This window comes from Cebus imitator, unplaced genomic scaffold (assembly GCF_001604975.1).
Source record: "Cebus imitator isolate Cc_AM_T3 unplaced genomic scaffold, Cebus_imitator-1.0 Scaffold759, whole genome shotgun sequence".
In the NCBI taxonomy this organism is placed as follows: domain Eukaryota; kingdom Metazoa; phylum Chordata; class Mammalia; order Primates; family Cebidae; genus Cebus; species Cebus imitator.
In genome coordinates, this window is record NW_016108074.1 from 474978 (window position 1) to 489136 (window position 14159).

Here is a 14159-nt window from a genome sequence, read left to right on the forward strand (position 1 = left end):
ATCAGCTACCATAAGCTCAGCATTTTAATTTGGTTTTCTAACTTTCCAGGATATAGCCAGAAGCAGCCAATAGAACGAGAAAAGAGGGATGCCACATTAGGCAATGGAAGATGACTGCTGACAGGCTGGCTATGGGGAAAGAGTGGAGAGGGTCACTACGAAAAGCTTATATAAGACCTAAACCCAGTAAAGATATAAAACAATCTGGGGCCATTCCATTTAGAGCCAATATGCCTCATGAAACTCAGAAGCCTCAAAACACCACTGTATGAGAGCATTATATTGTCAGAGATGCCCCTGGAGATGACTTAGAGCTACTGAAAAGGAGTAAAGCTATGTTCAGCTCCTACCAAACATAATTTCCTTCTGGAAATCTCTTTTCATTGAGTCCATTTGTAATGACCCTGGCGTAATTGCAGAAAACATCAGGGTAAGAAGCACCAGTTACCATTCCACTTTGCTCTGCCTTAGGCTTAGATCATGCCTAAGGCAGAGATGATATTATGCCTAAGGCACCTCTATGGGATTAAAAAAAAGATTCCTCCCTGATCTTCTCCTCCTAGTTTGCATAGGAAGCATTCCCTAAACATCCTGGCTTACAATGACTCTATTAATTTTAATGAAGCCAACATATATAGTGTCCTTTGTATGCTCCAGGTACCAAGCTTGAGTGTCATTAATTTTTTACAACAAACCTGCATGTTAGAGGTTATTTCCATGTTAGAGAGAGGAAACTGAGGTTAGAAAGGTCCAAAAGGAAAAATGAATTCTCAAAAATTCATACAGACAGAAAGGGACAGAAGTGGGACTGGACCTCAGGCTTGGCTGCCTGCCTCAAAAGCCTACATTTTGTATTCTGCCCCAAAATTCATACCAGAGCTATCCCTGCTCTTAGATTTTGGGTATGTGGTCTAGAACTAGGTCATTTACCACATTTTGTTGTTCCCTTCATCAAATTACTGGCTCAAGAACAGAAGAGACCTTAAAGGCAATTTTCTGCTACTCTCCATCAGATGCTTGAAATCTTACCTAAATGTGTATCTGGATTTTTTTATACCTGCAATGATATGGGGCCCATTGCTTTCAACAAATGCTGTCCAGTCAAGCTGGAATCTGCCTCCCTATAGTTTTTATTAATCAGTCATTTTTTAACCTTTTGGGACATACAGCAGGTCTAGTTTCTCTCTTCCCTCTTCATCCCTCCATCTATCTATCTATCTACTGATTCAACAGAAATTGAATATATACCTGGGCTTGGCACTAGAGACATAGATATGGAGAGTCCTTCCCTTGAGCATACAGTCTAGTGAGGAAGACTGACAAGTATATATACAGAACCCTGAACTGATGTGATATAAGGGAACAGAGGAAGCTTTGAGAAGACAGTGCTGAGGGCCAGACTTTGCATGGGGACAGAAATCAGGGAAGCCTTCCTAATGGAGGCAAAATTAAAATGAATGGCACCTTGAAGAACACATAGGAATTTGGTGGGTGAAGAATGGAAAATAAGGATATAAGCATATACTAAGTATGGCATCTCCAGAGAACTATAAGTAACTTAAATTGGCTAAAACCAAATGTGTGGAGGAATAGGGGAGCCATGGGAGATAAGGATGAAGAAATAATATGGGGCCCAATCATGACAAGCCATGGGCCACCCACTAAAATAATTCACACTTTTTTCTAAAAGGTATGATGAAATGTGGAAGAGTTTTAAGCAGGAGAATACTTTGGCCAGATGTTCATATTAGAAATATCCTTCTGGCTGCCAATATGGTGAATACATTAGAAGTGAAAAGAATATAGACAAAGTAATTGGGCGCAAAGCTATAGTGAGCACAAACAAGAGAGAATGGATATTTAGAGGAAATGATAGAGTAGTGAGGATTTGGTACCTACTAAGAGGTGAGGGATGACAGAAAGATATCTAGGATGACTCCCGGGTTCCATTTAGGATCAGATGACTGGGTGGATAATAGTGCCAGTACCTGAGATGAAGACTGTGGAAGGAGACGGTGGGTATTGGTGGATTAGGAGAGGCCAGTCTTCAGAAATCCGAAGACAGTATGTCATAATCTTCTGGTAAACACTTGATACATGTAAGCCATAATGACCCCTGGCCGAGAGCTCTAGTTCCTCTTCTTCAGCCATTTCTCACATCACAATTTCTGGTCCTCTTATAAATGTTCTTCTTTTATAAGCATTGTGTGCTCTGGCACTAAGTATAATGTAACAGGCCTTGTTTGACCACACAGAGATTAGGAATGAGGAGTCACAATCCAGCTTCTTTTCAGTTGGTTGATTTTTGTAAACTTGGGCAAGATGCGTTCTCCAGGTCTTAATTTCCTCATCTTTATAATGAGGGATCTTGTACTCAATGGTCTCTAAGGGACCTTCCAAAGAAAACCATCAGAGACTCTGTCTCCCAGTGTCTCCCTTGATACCTCTATTCTCCCTGCTCCCAGCAAGTGAAACTTGGCAGCCCTGATTATGTAGACTGTGACCGGGAAAAGGTTCTGGAAGACTTTCTAAAGAGAATTGAGTGCTATGAGGTCAACTACCAACCCTTGGATGAGGAACTGGACAGGTAAGAGCCAGCACCCCAAAGTCAAAGTCTAGATCTTTAGCCCAGTTTTGATACCCTTTAGGATCTGGGGGAAGTATCCTCCCTTTCTGGGCCTCAGCTTCTCTGTCTTTAACATCAGGAAACTGAACTTGATGATCCCTTTCTTCAAGGATCCTTTCAGCTCTGATTCCTTGATTTGTAAGGTGTTCCTAAGATGATGAAAATAGTGCTTTCCTGAGCAATATGAACAGTTCAGGACCCTGGGAACAAATGCCCCCCTTCTGTGGGTATTGTGATTATTATTACAAAAGTGTTCTTCACACTTGAGTGACACTTCAGTTTCCAAACATGTTTACATTCTTTCTTACATTTAATCCCCTAGAACTCCTGTAAAGGAGGCTGAGATAGGTCTTATGATCATAAAATGTCAAGAAAAAGAAATTGAGTCTGAGCTGAAATTACTTTCCCAAGCTTCTACCACAGGTCAGAAGTAGAGCTAGGATTCTAATTACATGTTCTGTCTCCTAGTCATGTCTCTTTTCACAATGTTCCCATGTCTCATCAGTCAACAAGTATTTGGACCCTTTGGGGTGTGGTATATGTAGGGGGCATAAATACGTGCAAAAGAGGTGAGTTCTATCCTCGGGTAGCTTCTATAGTGCTTTGACATATGAGAAGACCTATAAAAAAAACAGGAAATGCTCTGTCATAATACCAACTAAAGATAGGAGAGAGCCAATATGAGTTTTAGATATAGAATGTTCCCGGAACCCTACACTCTTTGAAACGGTGTTGTGATGAGAAGAGACCCCAAGTGAGAAGTATAAAGAGGCTTCAAATGGTCATCACCACTCTAAGAAATTTAAAGAGTGACCTTACCCAAATGAAGTACCAAGAGATGAACACTGTTATTGCCCCACTCTTTAGATGGAGAAACTGAGATCCAGATCAGGTCAAAGGCTTACCTTGGGCTACACAATGAATGAGTCAGTAGCACAATATATACTCGAACCCATATCCCAGTTGGGCAGATCGTTCATTGTACAGGCACTCTAGTCAAGGGTACACTCACTTCTCTCACCAAGACGTGTGCTGAAGTAGGGCTGTGTGACCCTGAGGAAAGTATGACTTTTTTAAATTATAAAAAAGGCACAACATGGGCTAACAGCATATGGTGAAAGGAGCCTGAAGGTGGGGGTGGGAGGTATAAGTGAAAGAAAGGCATTGACAAAGCCCCAGCCCTGGGCCTAGACTCCTACAGGTGCTAGGATGCTGTTCGATGAATCAGTTTGTGCCAGAAGAAGACAGATCTACAGGTTCAGCTTTATGTCATCATTTTTTCGTCAGGAGATATTCACAGTCCATGTCTCAGGGCCCAGCCCCGAACATGGAATCAAAAGAGGAAAGGGCTGTCCCTGCTTTGACAGAATGAGAGACAACTAACTTCTCCAGTTAGTTGGAGAAGACAGTGAGTACACGGTTGGTCACAACTCTGGTGACGGTAAACCAAGTGGACTGTGGGAACATGGAACCGAGTCTAGCTTGGAGGAAGAAGGTCTCGAAGAGCTGGATTACCCAATAGGCAGACTACACATAAACTACGAGAAAGATAGGGGCTACCAAATCTTAAAAACTTTTATTTATTTATTTATTGAAACAGAGTACTACTCTATCACCCAGGCTGGGATGCAGTCACGCAATCTCGGCTCACTGCAACCTCTACCTCCTGGGTTCAAGCAATTCTCCTGTCTCAGCCTCCTGAGTAGCTGGGACTACAAATGCCCGCCACCACACCTGACTAATTTTTGTATTTTTAGTAAAGACAGGGTGTCACCGTGTTGGCCAGGCGGGTCTCGAACTCCTGACCTCAAATGAACTGCCCGCCTTGACCTCCCAAAGTGCTGGGATTACAGGCATGAGCCACCGCACCCAACTGACTTAAAAGGTTTAAATATTGGATATTTCAAAAACAGCATCGAGGTAGCCAAAGTGGAAAAATATAAAACAAGAACTTGGGAGGACCTCCCCATATTCTATAGTTTATACTTTTCATTTTAAATAAAAATTTAAAAAATTATTTTAATTTTTAAAAATTTTTTTAAAATTTTTAAAAATTATTTTAAAATTTTTAAATAAAATTAAAAATTCGGAGGGGGATAGGCATTAGCTACTCTACTGTTTTGGTGTTGAACACCTCTAAATGACTTCACATGATCTTGGTTTCAGAAAAGTCTTCCTAAAGAGAGTGAATGTGCTGGCTCTTGAGGTATGACTGCATAGCAGCTCAACTTTGGAAATCAGGCAAAGAGAATAGCACTTTGTAAGTGCCTAGTTAAATCTGAACAAGAGTAGAGAAATACAGAAAATATTCCAAGTGTAATAGCAACGGTATGAAAACAAGAATGAAACAGAGAAGATATGGGTATGGGCATGGGACCATAATGTAAGGCCACCTGGGGCCAGTGTGAGAAGGCAAAACTAGAAGATCAGATTAAGCTGAAGAATTCGGCAGGTCTTAGAACCTCAAAGGACCCAGTAGTCAGGCAACAAGTTTGCATCAGATATTTTCTACCCCTAGGCTCTGGTCCTAGAAGAAATGATTAGAGAGGGGAGCATTCTGGGGTTCTTCTTCCCGAGAAGGTTTGTGCCTCAGTTTCTTCACCTATGAAACAGATGATAATCTCTGCTCTGTAGTACTATTAAGAAGATTGATGCACTTAAAAGTTCCCACTCCCTACCAGATGCTCAGAAAATGTTCAACAAATACAACTGCTCTGTGGAAGCCATTGGGCACAGTTGGGCATGGAGTGTGGTGCAGCCATAAAGGGCTTCTGTAGGAAGATCTCAGGAGAGACTTTCTAAAACCAAACCTATCAGCACCCTTACCTGCCTCGGGTTCATGCAGCTCTTTCCATTCACTTGGTTTTGTTACCATGCAACCAGGGTTGCTGGTGTCACCCCATTGCCCCAGCCTTCCACTCCTTTTCCCAGGGATCTCTCTGAACTCAGTACAAGCCAACAGCTAAAGGATTTAATGCTTGGTACAGCATAGACCTCAGAAGTCTTACTCCATGTTTCTAGTCTTCTGATTATTCAGTGTTTACACTCTACCCTCCAGCTTCTACACAGAATGGTGGTTGAAGAGTTTGATTATCACTCAGTGTACAGGTATGAGTTCATGACAGAGCAGGGAATTGAGGAGACAGTAAGGAACTTGGGCCAAGGACCACAAGTTCCCCAATGACGTTGTGGACCACCTCTGTATCCCCATGCCCCGCTACTTGGCACACCTTAGAGGGAGTGACTGTTTATGTAATGAATGTTGAGCACTGATCATGTGTTTCCAAGTATATGCTCCTGACTGGCCAAAGAGCTCCCAAAGCACAGACACTGGGTCTCCAGGCCAAGCACAGTGCCTAGGACAGAGGAGTATGTTTGCAGTTTGTTTGTTGACTGCATAGAAAAGAGGAAAATAACCCAGGCCAACCCCCTTTCTGAGTGAGGAGAGAGACATACACATTCACAGACACAGACACATATACACACAGACGCAATCTGGTAGTCATGTGTAGAGTATAAAGGACAATATGTAGCAGAGGCTAAAAACAAAAGGGGTGAAGAGCTCAACTCAAGATCAGAAAGGGTAGGGGAGTGAACAAGTCAGGAGCTGCCAGTAAGATATTGGAGCTAGCCAGGAATGCAAAAGATTACTGCTTCTCTCTATGTCAGGGGTGTGAACCACAGAACAGAGAATCCAGCTGCCTGTAATAGGATGAGTGAGGGTGAAAAGACAGTTTGGCTCAAACTGAGGCTGAAGAAAGGAGACATCGAGATGGTAGCATGCAATGAGCTCCTTGGCCAGTAACCAAGTCTCTAGAACAGGTACTTGGAACGGGGCAAGGCATGGCATCACAATAGGTGACAGCTGGGTTGTGGAAGAGGCTTGAAAGGGTATGTGGTTCGGGCTTTCTCTTGGGGTCAACTCTACCACCATTGGCCCCTGAGCTGCCCTTGCTCCTGCTTGGGTCTGGCCCAGCCACCTGTCATACATCAAGATCTTCGACGTGGGCACACGCTACATGGTGAACCGAGTGCAGGATCACATCCAGAGCCGCACCGTCTACTACCTCATGAACATCCACGTCACACCTCGTTCCATCTACCTATGCCGGCATGGTGAGAGTGAACTCAACCTCAGAGGCCGCATCGGAGGTGACTCTGGCCTCTCAGTTCGCGGCAAGCAGGTAGGGAGGGCCTCACACACCCAGATGGGTTGGTTGGGCTGTCCTAGGTGGGCTGGAGGTGTAGTGGTGGCCACATTCTGGGTCCTAAGGTGGGAGGACCCAGGAATGGGGTAGAAGCAGATTCCATCACTCCTGCTCTTCCACTCCTCAGCCACTCAGTCTTGACCCAGCTGCCGAATGGCTCCCAATGCCACCTGTTCTGCAGGTCTAAGAGGTTGGCCCTGGCAACCAAGCCCTTCCCAAAACCAGCCACTCCATGACAGGGACTCCCTTGGCCCTGTCTGACTGGTCCCCTCATCTTTCTCATGACTCTGTGCCTTTGCCGGTATAGCTCCGCCACCTAGTCTACCCTCTTCTGTCTCCTCTGTCAGCAGGTGACTGTCAGCACAGAGAGCTGCCCTGAGGGACCCACCCTTGAATCACTCTTCTCCCCAACTCTGCACTCCCCACCTCACCCCAACACAGGTGTCACACTGGCAGCCCCTGTCCCCACCTATAACTGTGTCCTTCTTGCCCTCCCCACTCCCAAGGCCCAGCACCGGCTCCATGGTGTGGTCCAGGAAGCCCTCCCCATCCTCTCCTCCCTCCCAGGCAGGTTGCCATGCCCTGGGCTCCCGCTCTCCCAGTTCTGGCCCATGTGTGGCTCTACTGGCCTGAGTCTCTTCTCCCCAGCCCAGGACAGTGACCTGCACGTTCTGGGTGCTGGCTGAATAAAGAGATCCATTTCCACAGCATCTGGCCCTGCACTTGTTAGCACAGGTATTATTCCTGCTGGCAGGACCACTTAGGGGTGGAACAAGTGGGAAATGAAGTTTAGGAAGGACAGTTGTTGTCACGGTTGTCATTTATTGGACACCTATGAACAGTCATGGTGCCATCTGCTTCCACCTGTGTGGCTCACTTCATCTTCACCACAGCTCCATGGGGTGGGCATTCCTGCCACCAGTTTATGGATGAGGAAGCAGAGAGCGGCCCCAGGGCAGGCGGCCAGGATGAGACAGAGCCAGAACTGAAAGCCGGGTCTACCTGCCTGTCCTCAGCTCCCCCACTGGAGAGGTGGAGGTCCCAAGGCAAGGTGCTGCCGCTGCCATGATGGCCGTGTCCTGGTGGCTCCTTTTCTGTTACCTCCAGACTGGCAGCCTCCCCTGGAGGTAGACTCTAACTTGTGACTCCCCCATGTCCCACTCCTCAGAGCAGAGTCAGAGGCCGCTGGAGGCGTGACTCTGGCCCATGGCAGGCCCTGCAGCAGGGGTGTCTTGGTTGGAGCCAGCCCGGCCCCTGCCCACCAACTCGGAGCCCAGAGGGACACGTGGCCGCCTCCACAGGACATGCCTCCCGGGACACAAACTTGTGTGAGCGCATGCACACAGCCGGCACCACCGTCACACTCATCACAGAGCACCAGGCCCAGTTTACAAAGCACGTCCCTGTCGAGGTAGCTCTCACTTGCACAGTGCCCACTGCGCACCAGGCACTCCCCAGCCACTTTCTAAAGTGCGGCTCCCAGAGAACAGGCTGGGTGAGCCAGTGCTCTATGGGTATGAGGCCAGTGATGGACAGGGACGTGTCTGAGGGCACAAGGGACCATGTAAGGGAGCTGGGGGAGTTTAACCTGCTGCTCCTACCTCCCAGTCAAGGGCTCCTTCCACCAGAGCACGCTGACTGCTGACTCGTGGCCGTAATGAAACGTATTATGAAATGCCTATTTCTGCATGTATAAATGTGTGCCTGGACCTATGCACCTGTGCACATGTTCCTAACACATGCCATCAGTGGGATTAGCAACACACGTTTACACAGAGGAGCGAATCGCTAGCTCCCTTCATGGTGCCCCTCGGTGCTGCCAGTGTTTCCCTCACTGGACTGGCCCTGTCTTGAGAGCGATAACACCCCAACACCCAGCACAGGGACAGGACCACTCAATACATGTGTGAATGCCCTTAGAACCTGGGTATCAGGAACCCTGCTTAAGCAATAAATGTTCACAGAGTCAAAGAGAAATGTCTCCCAAATCCCACACCTCCTACTTCCAGTCCATATTCTGGGTACCCCCAACCCTAGAATTCTTTGCCCTTATTGTCTAGAGTCTACTTTCAGTTCCTACATGGGCCTATCTCAGCGTCTGTCCACCTGAGGTCAGGTCATATCACCAGACCAAGGGAATGCTATTTGTGGAGGATGGGGACCAGTGAGGTGAAAATGTGGACAAAACTTGGTCATGTGACTTGGTTATCCACAAGCATGTACTAAAGGCACAAAGAAGTGCAGGATAGAGCCATAAATGGAGAGAGAGACTGTGCATGGAGTGCCTCCATTGGTCCTCTTGTCTCACGCTCCACAAATTTTAGAGGTGGGTCTGCTTGAATGAATGAATAACCAAGTAGGGGCTTTGGTGAGCAATCATCAATGAACACATACACACACACACACACACACACACACCCCCACACACACACACACACGATCTTTTCTATTCCCTTGGCCCACCATCACATGGGAAAGAGTATGGCTTTTTATAAATTTGGAACATTTAAACTCTTTGCTCTTGCTTGTTCATCACCACTCAATTTGTGGCAGAGCTAAGCTTGTTCTCATGGCCACCATGTTCTCTCTCACCTCTCCTTTTCCCCTTCTCTCCTCCTCTGCATCCCCACACCCTAGTATGCCTATGCCCTGGCCAACTTCATTCAGTCTCAGGGCATCAGCTCCCTGAAGGTGTGGACCAGTCACATGAAGAGGACCATCCAGACAGCTGAGGCCCTGGGTGTCCCCTATGAGCAGTGGAAGGCCCTGAATGAGATTGATGCGGTGAGATGCATGGGGTGAAGCTCCTGTGTGGGGGGAGTGGCTTGAGACTGGGATTATCCCCTGAGTTGCCTCTGCTCCAGCCTCTATGGGGGTCCTAATTAATTCAACAAACATTTTTGACAACTAGCCATGTGCCAGATCTTATTCTGTCTTGGGGATCCAGTGAAGGCCAGAATAGACAAAGTCTCTGACCTCATCCTAAAGACAGACAGTAAATAGGACATTACATCTCAGTGCAACAAAAGACTATGAGAGGAGAAGTACAAGGGATTATGGAGGATCAGAAGGTGAGGGTGCTCCTGACTTAACTTGGTGGTGGGGGATTTACAAGGAAAGCTTCCTGCAGGAAGCTAGAGGTGATATAAGAAGGAAGCAAGATGGTCTGGGGAGTGGGGAAATAAATTTAATTCGGGGACAGAAAACAGTTCATATGTGAAGACCCAGAGATGAGAAGAGAGCCTGGCAAGTTCAGGGAACTGAAGGAAAGAATAGCACAGAGGCTGGGACAGCAATAGTGAGATCTGGAGAAAAGGGAAATGAGGCTGGAAAGGAATTCAGGCCACCAGGCTTTATAGTTTATGTTGAAGGATTCAAATGCTGCCCTAACAACAATGGGAAGCCATTGATGGGGTCCACATCAAGGAGGAGTAGTCTGAATGTGATGCACATTTTTTAAAGAAAGCCCCCTCTGGGCATGTGTGGAAACTTGGTGGGACGAAGGCCAGTATGAACATGTAAACCAGTAAGAAGTTGACTGCATTAGTCTGGCAAGATGTGGGGGCATGCTGGACCAGAGTAGTGGCATTGGAGATGGAATGAAGAAGGACTTTGGAAATGTTTCAAAGGTGGAATCAGACCAGGTGCAGTGGCTCATGCCTGTAATCCCAGCACTTTGGGAGGCCTAGGTGGGAGGATCACTTGAGCCCAGGAGTTGGAGACTAACCTGAGCAACATAGTGAAATCCCATCTCTACAAGCAATTTAAAAATTAGCTGGGTGTGGTGGTCTATGCCTGTAACCCCAGCCACTCAGAAGGCTGAGATGGGAGGATCGTTTGAGCCTGGGACGCTGAGGCTTCAGTGAGCCGTGATCATGCCACTGCACTCCAGCTTGAGCGACAAGCAAGACCCTGTCTCCAAAAAACACATTAAGGTGGAAACAACAGGACTTGATGATGCACTGGCTGTAAGGGATGAGGAAGAGGGAGAAGTGAAGGACCCAACCCTGGTGGTATAGCAGTTTCTCTTCAGGGTTAGGTTCTTCCATGAGCTCGTTGAGAAAGGAGCTGTTTTCTCTCCATTGTTTACCTGCGCTGTAGGTACAGTGGCACCAGGTAGCAGTGCATAGGTTAAGATTGTTAGGCATCAACATAAAAGCTTTACCACAGGTGTAAATAACTTGGGTATGGGTAGGTTAACTTGTTTGCCTGCCAAATATGCCTCCGTAGAAACAGACATGTATGTGTGTGTGTACATTCATACATACGAGTATATAAATACAGAGGTACAGAGATACACATGGTTAGAAAAGGGCTATACAGCATTGTTCTGTATACCACATACATTTGCTATAAAATATATGTAAGCAAATGTGAAATTTCTTTATCATAAGTTTGGTGGCTGCTTATTTCTATCCCACGTGTGGCATAAACATTTACTGAACCCCTCCTTGTTTCAGGTTCTGGAGTGGTGCTGGAGGTAGAGATTGATCTGATTCATGCCTGTCTTCACTGAATGTTCAGGCTAAATAGGGTGGACAGAGGAATAAACAGAGAAAGAGAGAACAGCATGTGTGATACAGACTCTGATAGGCAAGACTGTGGGTGCATGGAAGTTGGAGCAGGACACCTAACTCAGCCATGATCTACCTGGAAGAAGTGATACCTAGCTGAAGCCCCAGGTTTGAGTAACAGTGAACCAAGTAGAAAGGATCAAGAATGACAATCCAGGCAGAGAGACAGGGATCGGAAACTTCATAAACAAAGAGGGTATTTTATGTGTGTGGAAATGCTAAGGTTGTAGTAGTACAAATGGAGAGGGAGGAAAAAAGAAATCAATTTGAGAGAGATTTAGGAGGTAAAATCTCAGGAATTGGCTACGAGGGGTGAATGAGGAAGAAGCAAGAATTTAGAATGATGATAAAGCAGAAATTTAAGTTTCTGGTTTATTTTCCATGATTGCTACTAATATTAATACTTGAGTCTATTGATTGAGTCTTTAAAATGTCCCTTGCACATTCTGTACTAATATCTTTTACTTACATTTTTCCAATATTCAAAACATGTCTATGAAGTAGTTCTAATTCTCCACATTTTGCAGATAAGGAAAGTAAAATTCAGAGACATTAAGCAATTTGATTCAATAAGGAGTCAATGACCATTTTCACAGGCAACAGTCTTCCAAGTACTCCTCAGAATAGAAAGTTGAAGCCAATCTGGAAGGACATTGAGTACCCAGTAGGGTACTCTTTCTTCCATGGGCAGTGTGGGTTGGAGAAGTTTCACACTGCAGAGATGTTTGTGGGTTGAGGTAGGGGTTCACTTCCTCACCCCTGAGGGGGGCATGGTAGATGGGCCCAATAGACAACAACCAGAGACCACTGGCCCCCTACAGTGAGATTTAATTGGAATCCACATACCCAGAAGGAAACCTTAGAAACCCAACATCATTTTCCATCACCATCAGCAGTCACCTCACCTCTGGGAGTTTCTCTGTAGACTTGGAATCTCTCATAAGCTCCTGAGGAACTCATTCTCTGAGCACTCAATTCGTTTTTTGAGTAAAAAGAGTGTATCTCCCCCAAATCCACTCTGAAACCATGAAGAATTTACTAATTTTTCCTCTCTGAGATGTCTGTTGTTACCTATTTCTTTATCTGCCAGAGTTCCCAAAGTAGAGGTCTTCAGACACAGGCACACAGATACTCTCACATATACACAATGAGGGACATATACATTAACAGACACACACGCTACAGACACACTAAGACCTGCATGGAAAGACCACATGGACACATTCTTAGATGCTCAGACACCCTGTACACACAAACACACACTCAAGCACACACCATATGCTGAGACAAATACACAAACACAAGGTATAAGGCCTTAAACATATCACAAGTACATATCATAGGCATGCTGTACACAGACTTGTAAACACAGCCACGAATCCTTATGCCCATAAGTTTATAAAAACACATATGTATAATGTACACTACAGACCTATCTGTACAATCATAGAAACACTCAGCCTAAAAACATCTGTCCACATACACTCAGTGTCACATCCACACAGCCACACACCTCATGCACACGCGCGCACACACACACACACACAGACACACACACACACATATATATATACACACACACATATATATATACTTTTAGACAACAGGCACAAAACCAGAGCTGTGTTCTCAGAGACCCAGGTGCTCATGTGCTACTGTTCCACAAACATTGAAAAATTATGGCAAAGGCTCTGTGGAATTTCATCTTGTGAACGCTGTTGCCCCCAAATACTTTTTCTCAGGGTGTCTGTGAGGAGATGACCTATGAAGAAATCCAGGAACATTACCCTGAAGAATTTGCACTGAGAGACCAAGATAAATATCGCTACCGTTATCCCAAGGGAGAGGTAAGGTTTGGAGCAGTAGCCTAATGCCTAGGACTCCTCTCCATTGTCTTCATTGAAACTACCAGGATTCTTCAGTTGTCTGGGCAGCTTTAGAAACAGAGTAAGCATATCTTGCAGCAGCTACCATCCCACATGGCACATGATTATCTGGCCCTTGGCTGTCTTAGATTCTTTGCTATAAGCAACAGATCCATCCCTTTCTTTTAAAGGCTACGTAATTTTCTTGCTTCTTCGCTTTCTGCTTCAGGAGTGCTCACTTTACCCTGGACCTTGTCTCTGGTATCCCTTCATGAAGACACTTTAAATAGTTCAACATGCCCTGATTTCCTGATATTTTGTTGCCAAGTTGCCTAAAGCTCCAGCCTCTCTGGCTAGTTGACATTGTCCCAAGGGACAATAATTTAATCAACTTCTTTGCCACCACATGAACCAGACCATCAGTTCCCCATCCCCATATGAGATGAATGTTCATTGCTTTCAATCAAGCCTCCACTTAGCCAGTTCCACATTTTAGAGCATTTATTAGTTATACTTTATTTCTGATATAAATTCCTGGGAAAAGTTATCAGAAAAGAAGGACATCTGGGAATATAAAACAATAGATAGTCTATTCAATTACACAACACTTTCACAGTTTTTATCTTCATCCTCAGAGATGGCATTATAAAATTCATCTTAATTTGCCCTCATTTTCCTTTAGGTACTTAGAGGCTATGTTATTCGAGGTATACAAACTTAAAGCAATTATATCTTCTCAGTGAATTGCACATTTTATTATTACATAGTGACCAAACCTCCTTCCCCCATAATCCTTTTTGCCTAAAAATGTATTTTATCTGATATTAATATAGCTGTACAAGAATCAGTGACTTCTGGTAACTGCTTACCTAGTTTACTTTTAGCT

At 45.3% G+C, this 14159-nt stretch overlaps 1 protein-coding gene across 8 annotated transcripts in view; it reads left to right on the forward strand.

The window, feature by feature from the left end:
* Positions 1-13467, forward strand: part of PFKFB1 (6-phosphofructo-2-kinase/fructose-2,6-biphosphatase 1) — a 46167-nt gene extending 32700 nt beyond the window's left edge. For 5 of the 8 annotated variants that reach the window (XM_037735250.1, XM_037735249.1, XM_037735252.1 and 2 more), the window contains 4 exons: positions 378-430; positions 2466-2587; positions 6603-6810; positions 7182-7544. In XM_037735250.1, the coding sequence (XP_037591178.1) occupies positions 378-430; positions 2466-2587; positions 6603-6810; positions 7182-7520 (722 nt within the window). In that variant the 3' untranslated portion in view covers positions 7521-7544. Of the gene's footprint in view, positions 1-377; positions 431-2465; positions 2588-6602; positions 6811-7181; positions 7545-9471; positions 9619-13150 lie in introns of those variants that run through there. The other 3 variants (XM_037735251.1, XM_037735248.1, XM_037735247.1) reach the window with 3 other exon arrangements.
* The last annotated feature ends 692 nt before the right edge of the window (positions 13468-14159 follow it).